Genomic DNA, 18,456 nt, shown 5'->3' with positions numbered 1-18,456 from the left:
ACTAGCACTCTTTCACCAAGAAAAAGTCCAGTTTTTACTCACACAGCGATATGGTGCAAAGGACGAAAGGAGTGGAATAGATCAATCTGAATGCATGTTGCTAACACAAATACAAAAACGGGCGCATGGCATGGCTAGCGCAATTTGTTTTACAGTGATGATAAGCAGTCTCGATGTCTAATAATTCTATTGATGGAGAGCTAACACACTGGTTCCCCGTCATTTGAATAAGGAAAGCTTCACATATCTCTGAAGCACTCTGGTCCTTATATTTTGTCACAATCAAGTGGTTTTTAAATATGGGTGTACTTGCACTGAGAGCAGTGCAATACTAATACCAACTGACCCACACATCAAGTTTGCATGGTCACGCAGCCTGTCATTTATACATTTGGGTTGTTTTGTGCAAAGGTCTGAACTTCAACACTGCAGGATACTTCACGATATCCTGGCGAGAGTAACCTGCACCGTGGCACATGCGTTCAGTCAGCTCCTTCTGAAGTAAAAGAAAAGGTCCACGTATGTAGCTGCCATGGTGTAACCCTGGAATCTGTTCCGGCTCCGCAACTTGAGCTTTTTTTTCAGTGACCACAATTTCATTATTATGAAACGGAATGCATTAACAGGTTCAAACTCAGGGTAACGTTTTTATCTGCATGACTTTGTGGAGAAAAACAGATGAAAGCAGGCCCAATGCGACTATTGAACCTGTCCAGGGGACAGGGACGTCAAGAAGTTTTAAATCCATTTGCATAGGCTAACAATCGCAAGGCAAACTGCTGCAATTGTGTGAAAAAGTACCATGCACTTCTTACTTCAAAGAATAGTGCCAATCTTTTTCAGCTGTAGTTAGCACCATGTAAGTACACTGCACGTATATTTTGAGTAAATGTAAGGAAGGTATTGCAGAATAGGCCATTTAAAACTAATGGCCATAATTTTGTTATTAGTAGATCTTTGCTCAGACCATCTGACAATTTCTTGAAAGTATGAAATTTTTGTTTATGTAGCTGCTGTCAGCATATTCTATATTAGCATTTGGTCTTATGCATATACTGTTTGCTCTAAAAAATGAAATTCTTGAGTTTCACATGCTAAAACCACGATATGATTATGAGGCATGCTGTAGTAGGGGACTCCGGTTTATCCCTTGAACCCTTGTTAACTCAAACTCTGATATCTCAACATATCAGTTAAGTCGAAAATTTTTTCGTGGCTCGGTATCGACTTTATGTATATTTGACCTCTTATCTAGCAATGCTTCTGTGCTGTGCTCCGGATATCTCGAAATCTTGACTGCAACACTGTAGGGAAAATGTTATCACCCAAAATTTTCCATACGTTATACGCAGCTGCGATATCTCCAAAAGTTGCAAGATCGCAAGTTTGTAGCAAATTATGCTTCATTCTACGCCACTCTTGTCATCCACTGTTCACGGCCGGCAGAGATCTCATTGGTAATCCGGGCAGAGTTTTTCTCTGACCCCTGACAAAATGCAATGAGCGTGATAAGGTACTGCCTCCTGCTTTTTAACTATATTACATGAGAACACTATAATATGGTTGTGCATCATCCTGAACGGGACATCGCATTAGACGACTCTTGCACAGGATAGTGCTTGGTGCACCTGAGAGTACTTGTACATGTGTCGCTGATTATTGCGCCTTATAGGTGCTAAAATGATGCGTGATGGACGCTCGCACGATATGGCTAAACATGCGGGAGGCTGTACATATGAGCACCACAACATGCATGCTCATGTGTACGCATAGAGTTGTCAGCTTGCTTATTTCCTGTGCTCTGTGTTTCTGTGTGGATCTGTGCGCTAGGCCGTACCGCGTGCTGCGGCGAATGTTTGGTATGTTATTGGTATTTTCTTCATTAATAAGTTCAGGGCCACGATCTTGTAGCAATGCATTGTCTGATGCCATTTCTAATCGTGCTGTATATGTAGCAATGCATTGCTACAGATACAGCACCAGGCCATGATCTTGTAGCAATGCATTGCTACAAGATCGTGGCCCCGAACTTGTTAATGAAGAAAATACCAATAACATACCAAACATTCGGCGCAGCCCGTGGCAGGGCCTAGCACGCAGGTCCACACAGAAACACAGAGCATGGGAAATAAGCAAGCTGACAACTATATGCGTACACATGAACATGCATGTTTTGGAGGCCAGGTGTACAGCCTCCCCCATTTCTAGCGATATCGCGCGAGCGTCCATCGTGCGTCATTTTAGTGCCTTTAAGGGACAATAATCAGAGAGACTGGAAGAAGTACTCAGGTGCACCAAGCACCCTCCTGTGCAAGAGTCGTCTAAGGTGATGTTCTCTTCAGGACGACGCACGACCATATTATAGTGTTTTCATGCAATATAGTTAAAAAGCAGGAGGTGCTGTACCTTCTCATGCTCATTGCACTTTGTCAGGGGTCAGAGGAACACTCTGTCCGAATTACCAATGAGATCATGGCGTAGAATGAAGCAGAATTTGCTACAAACACCATTATAAAATGTTCCATCAAGCCAGCAACCAACTAGCCCATCTGAGTCTCTTAATATCAATATGGGATAAACCAGCCAAACACGGTCGATGCTAAAGCCACTATTCCACTACGGTATTTACTTTGCTGGCAGAACGGTAGCTTCCGAGTAATTTATTAGCTTGACGTGTCCATGCTGCTTTTTAAATGTGCATTTTATGCTTGTACTACTTCTGTTGCTTCAATACTATTGTTAATCGAATAAGTTGTCTTTTTGATTATAACGCTTGTTTCAGTGGCCCGCTAATTGTGGCACCTTATTCTACCGCAGTAATGCATGTTCCCTTAGAATAGTAGCCAAATTGTCTGAAACCAGTTACCATTAAATGAGATTTGTTAGTATCTCCTATGTTCTGAATGCTTACCCATTCTTATCTGTGTGAACATAACTGCTTTTGCCTTTGTGAGAACCTGTTGCTTAAGTGAAAAGAAATTGTTGGCTTTTCCTTACTTTTTCAGGGTGCCCTGCAAGCTCTCACCAAAGCAACACATTCCACTGGTTTTCTGTCAGAGTACCATTAGGATTGCGAATAAACTATGCTTGTCAGATGTGCGACATGCCCCGTCTTAAAATTGGAGCGCTTCAGTAATAATGTTTGAATGGGTGTACATAAAAACATACGTAAAGTATACTTATGTCTTTCTTTTACAAGTCCTCTTCACCCGACGTTTTTCCACCTTAAAATTACACTTTGCTGTACATTTGTTTTATGCACAAACTATTACAACAACACAACACTGCAGTAAGATGAGTACAAATGATAAAGCATGCAGTACACCTGCAAGAATTACATTTGCATACTTGTAGTACATATGAAAATGAGCTACCGATCTTTTTCAGGTTGCAGACTCTTATTGGTCATACATGTCAAGCGCACTCATAGGCCACACAAAAATCGTTCAATACTGATCTAAAATCCATAAGTGCACCAAATAGATTTAAACACGACTTATGTTAAGTGACATCGGACCAGTCTAACGGAACCTCGCCCAAATAGGGAAATAAATAGGTTCGAACAGGGGTAAACAGGACTGGGTTAAATAGGACAGGACTGAACAGGGACAAACGGGAGTGGACTAAATGGGGACAAACTGGTCTGGGCTAAACGGGTTCAAATGGAGACAAACTGGTCTGGACTAAACAGGGGCAAACAGGTCTGGACTAAATAGGTTCAAACGGGGTCCCGTTCCATAATCCTATTTGATGAAACCCATTAGAAATCAAATAGGATTTTTAGTAGGGAGTGTTCAACAAGCATATTTTTGCCTAATGCTACGCTGCAGCGAATGGGACGAAGGAGAAGTAAGGCCACAGAAAAGGGTAAGCAGAAGAAAAATGGAGAAAAAATGCAGCTCGTGTCATGTTATTAGCAGTAGAGTAAGTGTTCGAGGTGATGATGGTAGATGGCAAAGGCAAAAGAAAGTCTTGATGAGACGATGTGCGTGAGTATTAGTTTAGACAGCAAACTGCAATACATTAAAGCAATAAGTCCAGGGCTTTGTGCTGTTTTGATGGGCAAGGCCAGGAACCCAACATCCATGTCAATGTCAAGAGGCCTTGGTCGAGCTTTTCCATGTTCATTTTATATCGATGTCGCTCGTCTATATAAGCTGGGCACTCAAGCAAGATGCGCTCTAGAGATTGCACGGTGCGACAGTTGTCACAATATGGATTTGTGCTCTGGCCATTGCAAAAAAGAAGACTGTTCATGAATGCAACATTCAGTCTAAGCCGGTGAAACAGGGTCTCCCGATGCCATTATGGTAGACATTATGGTAGCCTTGATTGGAGTTCTGTGTTGATGTTGAACAAAAACTTGCAATTGCCGGAAGTTGACCATCTTCTACACTGTTCATCGAGTACATATCGCTTCGCCATAGCTGAAGTCTCACTTTTAGTTAAAAACACTTTTATAAATTTTATGTGATCATGTCCTTTGCGGGCTAGCTCATCCGCCTTTTCATTACCTACTATACTGCAATTATACCTAATTCAGCATTTACACAATGTGAAACAGATTACCAAAGTGAACAAAAATTAAGCAGTACAATAATAGGCATGCTCCCTCTCTCATCCATGGCAGCAAACAAAGATGATAGACTTGAGACCATTTGAAACTGTCAGCATCATACATGTGTGTTCTATTTCAATCACTCTATATATGAAAAATAAGTTCACAAAGGATGCACATGGTTAGCTCTACTCAGGTTATTTTAGTGAGTTGGGCATGGGCAACACATTGTCATGTATTTATGTAGCAACAACCTAGCTAGCTGATGCACAGCCAGACTTTAGGTAAATGAAAAAATACATACCATAACAAACAGCTGGCCAGTACCTGTATTTTGTTTGACAGCAAACCAAGATTATTAAGCGACTTAGCTCCACAGTGAGCTCAGTGATCGCTTGTGGTGTGAAAAGGTTGATGTAGTAAGTGGTTTTGTTTTTATCTTTCTTAATTAGTAGCTGCTTTAACATGCACATGACAATGAAATTAAGGCTCATATGGCGGAAGACAGGCCTGCACAAAAAGTGAGGAAACATTTATCGCCATTTTTTATTTTCATAACAAACCAACGAATAGTTCCTTTTGTTCATCTTTGTAAATAATGCGCAGCTGTTCTGCACAGAACTGCAAGATTGGTGTGCTCCATTATCTATCAATTCACTATTCAAGTAGCCAAATGAACGGTACCCCCATGAGCACCGTGAAAGAGATCACTGTAATTTGCAGTCAGGAGGCCACAGTGGCTCCTTTGTACCAAACAGAAAATTGTTCCAGAAGAAAAGAATACTGGTGAATTGGGTATGCATTCACATGTACTATTCAAATCCGCACATCACAAGTCATCTTTCATTCCTTGCTGCATTGATCACCATTGTACCGACTTTATTACAACAGTGTGTGTGTGCAGTAAAATAACTTGACAAATCAAAGCTGTGGTTTTTCAGTACAAGGAAAGCAACTTTGCATGTGGCTTAGGTAATATAATGCTCCTACATATGGGTCAGCTTGGTATCAGTCGATTTCTTTGCTAGTTGTTCACTGTTACGCCTGAAATATACGGTGCCACCAGACACTGCTGTATTCCTGCAGGCACGCCAGAACAGCTTGGTTATGCACAAACCCTCTCCATCGTGCTTAAATTAAGGTGGTGCAGATTTGCTGGCAGAATGTGCTTATCTGCATCACTGTTTATCATTCAAAAAAGCATTTGAAATGTAAGGGTGGATGCTCAGCTTTGCTGGTGTGACATTTTACATTTATAGTGCAAAACCACATCATTGAACAGGAAAGACACCACACAAATACTCGTGTTGTGACCTCTCAGTCATAATGCAAGTAGTTTCCTGAGGTTTTCTCTGTGGTGTTTAGCTATAAACATCTGAAGCAATCTGTAAATTCAAAACTGTATTAAGTAAACTGAGACACCATGAAATGCACTATAGCACTGCACGAAAAGCAATATAACACTGAGGTGTACACAATTTTTTGTCACATCAGGTCTTTGTGGTGCATATATATATGAAGGGTGTTCCAGCGAACACTTTCAAAAATTCTTAAAGCGTGCCTGTGGCAGATAGCCCAATTTTAGTTAATGAGCTGGTCTACTCGAAGAGGCGGACATTACTTGCACAAAAAATTGACAAGCATAATCGACTAATTAACAAGAATTCACTAATTAAGTTTTTAACTGATTATCTGATGGCCGATATTGCAATTTACAAATTGTAGCCGTGGAGTTCGCAGGGCGGATACATTTGGAATTAATTCTCAGGATGACACCAGTTTCGAGATATTAATTCCCGAAATTTGGGAGAAATGCATTGGCGTTCCAGTTAATTCTTAAGCATAAATGTCGCTTTATGCATTGAAGCACAAAATTAACTGGAACGCCAGTGCATTTCTCCGCAAATTTCGGGAATTAATATCTCGAAACTGGCGTCATCCTGAGAATTAATTCCAAGTGTATCCGCCCTGCGAACTCCACGGCTACAATTTGTAAATTGCAATATCGGCCATCAGATAATCAGTTAAAAACTTAATTAGTGAATTCTTGTTAATTAGTCGATTATGCATGTCAATTTTTTGTGCAAGTAATGTCCGCCTCTTCGAGTTGACCAGCTGATTAACTAGAATTGGGCTATCTGCCACAGGCAACGTTAAATAAATTCTGAAAGTGTTCGCTGAAACACCCTGTACATGCACTATTTGTAGCTGAAAATAGCAGGCATTTCACATTTAGAGCTCAAAATGACCAGTGCACAATATTTTTAATGTGTCAGACATACACATGGTCACTTCTCCAATGCTGTGCACATTGATAGCTATGTTTGGTGCAACTAGGAGCACGTATATAATGAACTACTACATACAACACCCGTTTTGCATCTCTACTTTGATGTTCTACCCTCCGACGCAGAAGACATAAGCACAGACTGGAATTTTTCTTGATGTCAATATTCAAAAGGCAAGCAGGTTTTCGGCACGACACGTCTCCATTTTCCTCACATGGCACTTATTGCATGTTCTGAATGTGCATTCATTGCCGGTGGAATATCTTCTAATGTGAAAATATCTTGACGTATTTTTACCTGTATAAATTCTCTCTGCTCTACATGTACAGATACCTCTTTCAGTAGGGGTAAGTGTGCAGTGCCTTCATTAGTGCAGTAACTGTTATGAAAGCTGTGAATTCATAACATAGAAGGGCTATTAAATATAAATAAGAAACCGGCAGGCAAGAGCATCCTGACAAGCCAGCTGAGATGGTGGCACTATTGTACAGCTTAGTTCCCCCTTGTGCTGTCATATGGTTGCGATCTCACGAAGGTTTGGGGCATTCCCATATTAAGTGATGAGTGACAGTTTCATAAGTACATCTTCCTCTGCCTATATCAATGACTTAACTATGTGTAGCAGCTTCAGCTGTGTGATTACTGGTGTAGCTGAAGTTATGTATCTTACATAGTTTCGGCACACAATCTGATTGGCCAAAAGCATGCAGTAATTGGTGTTGGAGATATTGGTTCCTTGGTTGCTTTCCACTAAATTCACTGTTGAAAACGCAGATTTTACTTCATCGAAAGGCCCAAGTGAAAATGAGCCTAGAACTCATGACACCAAATGCAGTCACCATTTCTGATTGAAGAACAACATGTGACAGAACGATGAACTGTGGAATTCTGTCACTAGTGTACAAAGTAGTGTAGCTGTGTTTAGTATTTCAGTGCTGGTGTATTAAACACAGAACTTTATACGAGTTGTTTAGATGGCATAATCAACAAGACCCCTCTAACAAGTGATGGCAAAGAATAAATAAAAAAGCTGCTGCGTCAGGTACTGTTATTGGCCTAAAATATGCATTCTCACATGCAGCAGATACAGTTCATAAACTGGTTTACATACAGGCAAGAAATGTAACTGCATCACATGATAAACTTTAAATAAGACCAGCTGAGTACCATATAGAGCATCTTTCATGGGGTCAAGTTGTAGTGACATGTATTGATATTAGAAGTTGTGCTGTGTTATTCACACATGAATGTAAACACAATGTACGCATACAATTTGTGTTTACGTGTTACTGTGTACATAAAATGAACAGCACAACTTACACAATCAATACGTAAATACAAATAAGTTCTTTTACTGGACTAATGACAATTAGTTTCACAATTATTCCTTTTTTCACATGCAGCAACTCAACTGCGTGCATACGTTAAGCTGATGTTGGTAATCTAAGCTGGGCTTGGGTACCATTTCCAGAATATGATAAAATAAAGAAGTGTCCTTAATAATAATAAAGGAGTGTCCCTAAAATTGATGGTTTGACAATATCTTATCTGGCTGGGTAGTAAATTTGCGTGAAAGAAAAATGCAGCACACTGACCAAAACATTGCAGCTAATATAACATAGGGAGAAAATATTCTGCCGGCAGAGTCACTTAGAAAATTTTGCCACCAGTCCGTCCTCATTGGCTGTCTTCAATCACACAACTAATGCTGCCGTAATTGTCAAAATTTCTGTTCAGAATATTCTCATGACAGCCAGTAGGCACCCTTTTATTGTGATAGCAGCCTAATTCTCAGGCGCAAGGAACGGTGGCCATGAAAATGCTTAAGAATGATGAGGTGAGGCTCCTCTTTCCATAGTCTGGCAGCACAGCTGAAAACTGTTCAGTTAATGAGTGGAACCATGGCCTGTGCAAAATAAACATCACCGAGATGGCCACTAACAGCATCTAACGTCCTACATCCATGAATGATAGATAGAAGTACGCTTACAGCTAGATGAAAGTTCACCAGAAAAACACTTAATGGACATACTTTGCAGGCTCAAGTCAGTTTAATGCGCATTATTTGGTAATGACTGTGGGCAGAATGAACATGAGGATAAAAAGTATAGCACTTCTTAGTCAGATAACGCTGGCAATTGTGATAAATATTGTTAGCATTAAACTGAAGGCTCGTGCCAAAACAACGAGAGAATGAAATAGGGTGGATGCACACAGTAACGGCAAACTTTGGTTTAGCTTATTCTGCCTGCATTACTAACGTGACCATAGCGAGCCAGTGAGGAAGAACTCTGGGCAAAATTTCTTTCATGCGATTCTGCTGGCGGCTAGCAGAATATATCGCCATACCTGTGTTCAGTCTTTTTACTTTTTTACATGCATGTTGTTTTTTGTCAGGAAACGTAAATCTGTACTTAATCATAAGGAAGTATCCAGTTCTCATCCATACCATATTCATCTAAAATACCACTGGTTTTTTCACAAACAGACTCTGTGCTTAATCACCAGCAAAAACCAAACAGTTAACATTCTTGGGTATGCAAGCCGCTTGCATCACATAATATAAACCTATTTACTTCGTGCAATCTAGAAATTTACATCCATAGCATTAGTGCTCAGGCACGTCCACATTTCAGCGCAGCGCAGTATGTCTTGACGTATGTAACAATTATGATGTTCCCTAAATTACCCTCACCGATAGAAGCATCTATAAAAGTGCAGTAACAACTTTTGAAACAAACGACACATGTGCGAAGCTGAAAGGCCGGTGTGATAGGGCTTCTCTATCGGGGTACTACAGAAGAAAATGCAATGCGCAACACATATGCACAGTCTACTTCTGAGTATACGCACATCGCATAAAACGGGCACTTTTACGCCTAGTACAGCTGCGACACATGAATATCCCGATTGGTATCTTGCGAACACTTCGTAACAGCGACGACACAGCTCGAACTTCGCGGTCACCACGGCGCATCGCAGGTGGCAATACGGCTCACGCAGTATAGCACACGAGGAATGACAGCGATACCGAAGCAACAAATCTTATCGCTACTGATCTTGTAATCACTTCTAAAGGTTGGAAAGGACTGGCGTTCACCACTTCGCGGCAACGAACCGCATACACAGAACGCATACAAGTCGCGTACGCTGGGTGCGCCGATCGGACACCTTTCACTTCGCCACGCCCTGAACATGTGTCGTACTCGGAACGCACGTGTATGTGATGGCCTTCTCGTTTGCAATGCACACGCGAAGCACGGCACAAGAAATCACGAAGTCGACGGCTTGAAATATTTGTTCCGACGCTCGCGCAAACACAACACACACCTCCGCTCCGTCTGTTTCTGTCGGCGATCGCCCGCACTGGTGAGGCCTGGGAGGGTACACCAGCTTGCTGCCTTCGATGACTATCTCCGTGGGTGCTGGATAACTCTAGTAAAAATCACAAGAACGAGAAAAAATCGACTGTTTCTGCCGCGGCTGTAGCCTAGGCCTCGCGTCACCGCTTCGCTTCGAGCAAGCGCCATGTTTGCCGTGATGACGTCCTACGCCGTCCGCCTCGTACCAGCCAATGAGAGACGAGCAGGCATGCGGATGGCAAAGTTGCGTCCGCCCGTCCAGACGATCGGACAGGCTTCCGCCCCGGTCCGCATGGGTGCGGATTGCGCGCGTATGGGCCCTAAGCACATTGTGAATAGTTGTATGCGTTTTGTGCCAAACATTGTTAAGAAAACAAAAAGTAAGAATCCGTGGATTTCCAGGGAGACACTGAAATTACGGAGGCGTCTAAAGAGACTTGAAAAGAAAAAAATCTTCGTCCAACGACACATATTGTGCAAATCTAATTTCAGATTTGTCATCTGAAATTAAGAATCAAGTAGCCATAGACAAAAAGCGTTACTTCAGAGAATCACTACCTAATTTTATTACAGCATTACTGGAAAAATTTTGGAGGCATATTTCGCCTAAATCATTGGACTGCGATACCTTCGAAATTAACGGGGAACCGGTAACTGATTTTGAATTAATATCCAATTCATTTAACGACCACTTTAAATCTGTTTTTACTAAAGATGATGATGCCCTATCTTCTTCTTTTCATGTCTCCTTACCACATATGCCAGACGTCATAATCTCAAAACAAGGTATCTTCAATATGCTGTTAAAACTGAATGTAAAGAAGTCCCCGGGGCCAGACAACATACCAAATTCGTTTCTTCAAAAATATGCTGAGTGGGTGCCCAAGAATTTGCATGTTTTATTTAAGAAATCATTACGCGACGGTAGACTACCGAATGACTGGGTGACAGCCAGAATCAAACCGTTACATAAAAGTGGAAGGAGAAACAACATAAACAACTATCGCCCGATTTCACTAACATCAACTGCTTGAAAATTACTCGAACACATTATACATAATGAAATGCTAAATTTTCTTGATAACCATAACTTTTTAAGCAATTATCAACACGGTTTTAGAAAAGGATTCTCGACGTGTACTCTGCTGACAGAAACAATCAACAATTTTGCAACATCAATTAACAATAGTACACAATGTGACGCTACATTCGTGGATTTCTCTAAGGCATTTGACAAAGTTTCTCACAAAAAGCTACTCTATAAATTTCATAATGTTTTAAAAATGATCGGGTAATTGAATGGATCCCTGCGTGCCTAACCCGCAGAAAACAGTGTGTTTCCTTTCGTAACAGTTTATCTGCATCAGTAGCGGTGGATTCTGGAGTACCCCAGGGTTCGGTGTTAGGGCCACTTTTGTTTCTCATATACATCAATGATATTGTACGAGATACTCCAGTTCATATCAAACTTTTTGCTGACGATTGTGCTTTGTACTCCGAAATTAAAACCAAATTGGATCAATTATTGCTTAACCGTGCACTTCAGAAGGTTGCTTCCTGGTGTCGCGAATGGCAGATAGTGATCAACGTTGAAAAAACAGTTTCATGAGAATAACACATAAAAAGAAACCTTTGCAGTTTGAATACAGTATTAATAACACTTTCCTTTAAATATTTAGGGCTGTGGATTTCAACCGATTTTAATTAGAATACTCATATTGATTATGTAACTGCAAACGCTAACCGTAAACTCTTTTTTCTAAGGCGAGCTCTTAAATTTTCCTCCCCTTCTGTTCGCCTCCTGGCTTACAATCCGCTGTACTGCCCATTTTAGATTACGCTGCAATGATATGGGACCCTTTTACAAAAACTAACATTGCCAAACTAGAACAGGTTCAAAGAGCGGCGCGTTTTATCTATAACACATTTACGAGAACTTTCGTTACAGAACTTTTAAACAGGTTTAATCTTCCTTCTTTGGCACAAAGAAATCGTTGTTCACGATTGAAGTTCTTGTATCAACTAATAAAGGGGCACTATAAGATGGTCACAAGCAAAGATCGTAGCCTTCTCCTCCGGATACGCCACTCGGCAAAGACATAATTTCACTATAACTCCTTTTTCCTCAGGCAGTAACTCTTTTAAGTATTCTTTTTGTCCGCGCACAATAGTGAACTGGAACCTGCTAAAAAATGACATCGTCTCTGCGACAACATTAACTTCTTTCTTATGTTTACAGTGAGATTATTTTGTTTGTACCATGTTTGCAGTGACAGTGTTTCACTTCATAAGTGCAGCGTTGCGTGTGCGCAAGATGTGTGCTTTGTATTTATTCAAATAACAGTTTTATTTTATTAACCTGTGCGTTTTCTGTACATACCAATGTATTCCTTATGTTTGTACCACCCTGCTAAAATCACCGCATGGTGATTCAGTATTTAAAAAATAAATAAATAAAATAAAATAAAATCAAGTGCTTGTTATTTAGAACAAACCGCGCCTTTTTTGAAAAATAAAGCATAAAATCTTTGAAGTTCGAGATTTCTCCACTTACACTGTACTGTGTTGCTATAAGAAAGCAGTTCAGGGTAGATTAGATTTTTTTCTCGATATTGCACGACTTGAGCACACCCCGGCAATATATCCTTTTCCGTATCAACCACCATGGCAAGTTCGTTTTTCACGCACACAGTACGGGCGACAGAGAATTCGGCATCTATTGCCAACGACATTAAATCACTAAGACACACTGAATATTGATATCAAATCGTTAACAAAGAGAGACCCAAGAAGCTTATTCACGCAATAAAAACGAAAGACAATTTTTCATTTTTTTTCTTTTTTTGTGTGTCTAGCCATTGTGTTATATATGTATATTATGAGTACTTAGCCTTTATATTTCATTTTTACTTTCTACATGTTGTTAGAGAGGCGAGTTTGATTTGTAATGTAATCTTGGATTCATTTTATGTCTGGTACAGCGCTTTTTATGAATGTTTAGTAATGCTGTATGTGTTTCGTCTCCATTGATGATGGGTGGCTGGAGCCCAGTCAAGCTGCAGTGTAGCAGCTTTTTCTTCGGCCACCTATTTCGCCTTGTAAAGCTGCGAAATAAAGTTGTTTTGCTTTTTGCTTTGCTTTTTATTACGAATAATCCCGACCATGGGCCAAAACATTTGACCTTATCTCTCTCTCCTTCAGGTTCTTAGGCAAGAACAAAGAGCGGGTCGTGCCCTTTAGCTTCCTGCCTTTTGGTGAAGGACCCAGGCAGTGTGTCGGCATGAAGTTCGCCTCAATGAACGTCAAGCTTGGCCTTTTCCACGTCCTTTCAAGGTTCTCATTCGAAACGTCCTCTGAGACACAGGTGAGCTCCTTTAACAATTAAACTGCTTACTTCTGCGCACATAAACATTCCTCAAGTATGCTTGAAACTGAGTTTATATAAATAAAATATACTAACGATTGCGCAAACGAATGTGAGCAGGACGGACGCCTACTCTTAACATGTCGCAAACGAAAAAAAAATATTCAATAGATACTACCACGAGGCAGGAACCTCTTGCCGAGGTAAATTAAGATAGTGCGATGCAACGCACGCGTTCCTGATGTCACCAGGACGAAAGCGATGCAAGACGCTTCTTGAGGGAAGAATGAAGGAGTACAACACATATTTCATCATTAGCCAATTTTTATGTCGACTGCAGGATGACAATTGCCCCTGGCTTGCGCAAACTGATTCCTACTTGGCCTGCAAATCTTAACAGTGGAGCTGTTTAAGCCGGCCGTAATGTGTTCCGCCAGCCACTGCGTTGCCTAGCAACCACCTCGCGGAGCGTCGCGCGCTTTGCTTGGGAGTGAGAAAGAGAAAATGAGAGCGAAAGAGAGTGCGCGCGTCGCGCACTATGCCCGGGAGAGAGAAAGAGAAAATGAGAGCGAGAGGGAGAGAGCGAAAAAGAAATTGTAGCAGCACCAACGAGGCAACGCGCAGAGGTGCTGCCGACGCCCATCCGCGCTTCTCCGTTTCCCCGGCATTAGCGCCGAACGCTCGCGGTGTCGTTGATTGCAGTCAAGGACACCACAGCTGGTGGGGCTCGACCGAGCTCCCACCAGCTGCGCGCTACTGTGCATGCGCCGTGATGTCATCCCGGCGTGTCGTCTGCTGCGCGCCACTGTGCTATGCCACTGCTATAGCCCTGTGCATAGCTTTCGTCCCACTTCCCCTACGTGTGCTCGGACTGCAAGTGCTTCGCGAGGCGTTCCCCGATGCCACGGACCACGAGGGAATGCTTATACACTTCTTATTACTTAGCATCACTTGGCATCATTACGTCGTATAACTTAGCATCACTTCGTATAGCCAGGACCAGCTAGGAACCACCAGCTCCCCTGTGTCTTTGGCCTTGCGCCACTAGTGCAAGCTACCCCGATTTTTTTTAGTTTATTCACCCCACCTCGTTGTCTGCCGTCGTCGGCTGCGATTACATTCCCTTGGCAGCGATTATGTAACTCTAATGGTCCACCGCATAAATGCCCTACGCTATACATGGCCTGTCCAGGTCTACTTTCTCTTAACGATAACTAGAATATTGGCTATCCCCGTCTGCACTCTGATCCAGTCCGCGCTCTTCCTGTCTGTTAACGTTACGCCTGACATTTTTCGTTCCAGCGCTATCGGCGAGGTCCCTAACTCGCTCTCCAACTCCTTTGTTAACCTCTAAGTTTCTGTCCCATATGTTAGCACCGGTAGAATGCAATTATTTTACACTTTTCTGGAAGTTGCGCTTTCCTAGAACGCATCTGTCGGCTAGCTATATTTCATCCAATTTTCCATAATATCCGGGGCGCTTTATCCGTCCTGGCTTGCGACTATGGACGCTGAGCCTCACGCAGGCCCGTGTGGCCAGAAGTCTACTACGGCAAGCCATTCATTGACAAGGGTTCACCAGCAGTGAAGACTCCTCTGAAGCTCCTGCTCTCGTGGCCATGAATGCGGATCCTGCAATTCCGCCAGGCCAGAGGTCTACTTTGACGAGCTCCTCGAGGAAGCGAAGTACTTGGTCTAGCACCAGTGAAGATACTGATGTTTAATCAGTCACAGGTGACGACTCATCGAACGACAGCTTTGTGTCGGTGAGGAGCCGAAAGGTCAAAAGGAGACTCATCAAGACGTCATCACCTGGGAGTACATCAACCCTGCATGCAAAACCTGAGCACTGGCCGCACACCATTCTCTTCATACCTGTGGATTTTTTCATCCGCCTTCGAGGATTAAACAGGCAAGCTCTCTCCGTTTTCCTTGAGGGAATGGCGCCAAATGAAATTAAGGAGGTATGACTAAACACGCGAAAGAATGTCTTGGCTGTCGACACGACCCTGGAAAATGCGCTGGGCAAGCTCCGACAGATAGCAGAATTGGGGAACATCAAAATGAGACCGGTTATACCAATGGAAGGACCCTGCATTGCCGGCGTAATCTACGACATTGACCTGGCAATTACAAACTCAGACCTGCGCATTCTGATTAAACCGGCGTATGAAGGAGTAGCCATAATGCACGTATGCCGCCTCGGAAACAGCCGCTGCGTTAAGATAGTTTTCAAGAGCGACTCTATCCCTTCGGATGTCAAGGTCGGTCACTTCCGACATGCTGTTCGGCCGTTTGTCCCTAAGCCGCTTCGATGCCAAACGTGCTTCAGGATTGGACATGTCAACTGTGCCTGTACAAGATCTACAGTTTGCCCTCGGTGCGCGGAGTCGCACACTGCAGACGTCTGCCGCGCTACAAATATTAGATGTGGTAACTGTGATGGTTCTCATGAATCCACATGTAAAGACTGCCCACGGATCAAAAAAGAATTTGCTATCCTGAAACAGTGAAGCTTCTTAAAAGATCCGGCATGGACGTCATCATCCACGGAAACGTACAACCCGGGTAGCAGCCCCGGTAGGCGCGCGCGGCCTTCTGGGCTCCCCTGAGTAGAACGCGCCCCTCGATCCCCTCCCTACCCTACCCCCTGGAGCCTTGCGCGCGACGGAAGAACGGCCCTTCCCGCTTTCCTTCCTTGCATGCGCCAGATTGAGCCGCGATCGCCGGCTCACCCTCGCACGCTTTCACTCGCACATAGAGCATACGGCGCAGGGGCGACGATTTTATCGCCCTTGGACTTTAGAGGGAACCGCACGCCGAAACCGACGATGACGGCAGACATGCGCCTGAAGTGTCCATATTGATTTACATACTCTCAAGGCCAGAGGGCATTACCCAGAGGAGTGTTGAGTGCATCTGAATTCGTTGGCAATTTTCTTGAAATTAATGGTGTCACAGATGGAAGCGATGGAGGCGGGAAGGTGGTTCCAGCCGTTGGCAGTGCGAACGGCTGGAACCAGTAGTATGAACGAGTAAATGTGAGAGTTAAAGCCATTTGGTGATCGATGCGAGGTCAAGTATAGAATGGGTGAACGTACAACTCATCTTTAAGGACATGATTAGTGTAGTATATTTTATGAAACAGGCATAAGCGCATAAATTTACGACGTATTGGAAGGTCTGGCAGACCAAGCGACAGTTTGATTGATGATACGCTTGCGTGACGCGCATACTTTGATAAAATCAAACGGGTGGCTTAATTGTCACGTTTCATGGAGAGAGAGTGCACGCGATTGATGGGTAACCATGGCTAAGCTGGTTCATTCACTTCTTTTTTTTTTGTGATGCTACTTGCGCCAGTATGCTCAGTTGACAGCGTACATATGCTTCCCAATTGTCACGCGTTGTTTCTAAGTTTTGCCGTATCGCGTTGTTATTGTGCCTGCTCCTTTTATTGTTGGCTTCGGGGTGTCTTGGGCGCATGCACGCATTGTCCTGCAGCAGCGAAAGTTTTACAATAAACATTAAGAATTAAGCTATTTATGACTCTAATGACCCCTTATTTTCTCACCGCATCCGCTTTCACCAAATGGTTTAGCATAGTCGGGGATATCACTGCTTGCGCCATCGAAAACATTTCATAGTTGGGACTTGCAGAAGTGGCGGTGAAATGGCCATGTATGGTGTTGTTGTATGGTGTGTATGGTAAGCGATCACAATGGGTGCCCTCGTCAAGTTCTTTCAAGAAACGGCTTCCACTGCTATTGCTAAATATTTGCTTACGAATTTGTTATACAGGAAGCATTGATAAATTATTTTTAATGGGTTTATCGCACGCGCGATAACGGCTCAATTAGAAAAATGACGATGTGCTCTTCTTTTCAGATTCCTCCGAAGTACCAACCGAGCATCCTTCTTCTCCTGCCTTGCGACGTAAAGCTCAGAGTTATCGACAGAAAGAGCCAGTAGGGTGTAACCACAGAAGAGCCAGAGTGACCACGGACTAGTGTGATGAAAATAAAACATAAATATGCAAGTAACGTGTTCTACCACATTGCTCGCGGGATGCCTAGGTGGAGCACGGGAAGCTGCCGATGAAGCGAAATCTAGTACTTGTGTTCGAGGCCGAATGAAGAAACAACTAGGAATGTCATGATCGTGAGACACGACAAAGTCGTAGTCCCTCAATACTTTTTCTGGTGGGAGAGCTTGATATGTCGCATGAAGCCGCCGCGCTGCGGCGCCACCGCAGCTGAGAAGCCACCTTTCTCCGTGTTAAACCCGGAGGGACTGCAGATGCGGCCGGCGTGGGCTAAACGTTAGGCCGCATACTTTATATTTGTATGTGTGTGTGCATGCGTGCATGCATGCATGCGTGTGTGTACGTGCGTGTGTGTCTGCGTGCGCGGGCGCGCATGCATGCGTGTGTGTGTGTGTGTGTGTGTGTGTGTGTGTGTGTGTGTGTGTGTGTGTGTGTGTGTGTGTGTGTGTGTGTGTGTGTGTGTGTGTGTGTGTGTGTGTGTGTGTGTGTGTGTGTGTGTGTGTGTGCGTGCGTGCGTGCGTGTGTGTGTGTGTGTGTGTGTGTGTGCGTGCGTGTGTGTGTGTGCGTGTGTGTGTGTGTGTGTGTGTGTGTGTGTGTGTGTGTGTGTGTGTGCGTGCGTGCGTGCGTGCGTGTGTCTGCGTGCGTGCGTGTGTCTGCGTGCGTGCGTGCGTGCATGCGTGTGTCAGGTTGTCGTTTACTGGCAACGCCACGCCGCTAATGTATTATTCTTTGTATAGCGCATAAAAGTCACTTAAAAGTTTTAAAAGCAAGTATGTGTGTGCGTGCGAATAAAGCTCGCGATTCAAATACTATTATGCGTCGCAGTTCGCCAAGGAGGT

At 43.2% G+C, this 18,456-nt stretch overlaps 1 protein-coding gene across 1 annotated transcript in view; it reads left to right on the top strand.

The window, feature by feature from the left end:
- The window catches only part of LOC119444251 (cytochrome P450 3A19-like), a 101,936-nt gene extending 84,339 nt beyond the window's left edge, over positions 1–17,597 (top strand). Inside the window, exons 3-4 of the mRNA XM_037708678.2 lie at positions 13,410–13,572; positions 17,461–17,597. Of these exons, the coding sequence (XP_037564606.1) occupies positions 13,410–13,572; positions 17,461–17,544 (247 nt within the window). The 3' untranslated portion in view covers positions 17,545–17,597. The remainder of the gene's footprint in view (positions 1–13,409; positions 13,573–17,460) is intronic.
- Positions 17,598–18,456: the final 859 nt, after the last annotated feature.

The sequence above is a fragment of the Dermacentor silvarum genome, chromosome 3 (assembly GCF_013339745.2).
Source record: "Dermacentor silvarum isolate Dsil-2018 chromosome 3, BIME_Dsil_1.4, whole genome shotgun sequence".
Classification (NCBI taxonomy): Eukaryota; Metazoa; Arthropoda; class Arachnida; order Ixodida; family Ixodidae; genus Dermacentor; species Dermacentor silvarum.
The sequence above is the reverse complement of the archived record's forward strand: the minus strand, read 5'-3'. Positions and strand labels throughout refer to the sequence as shown.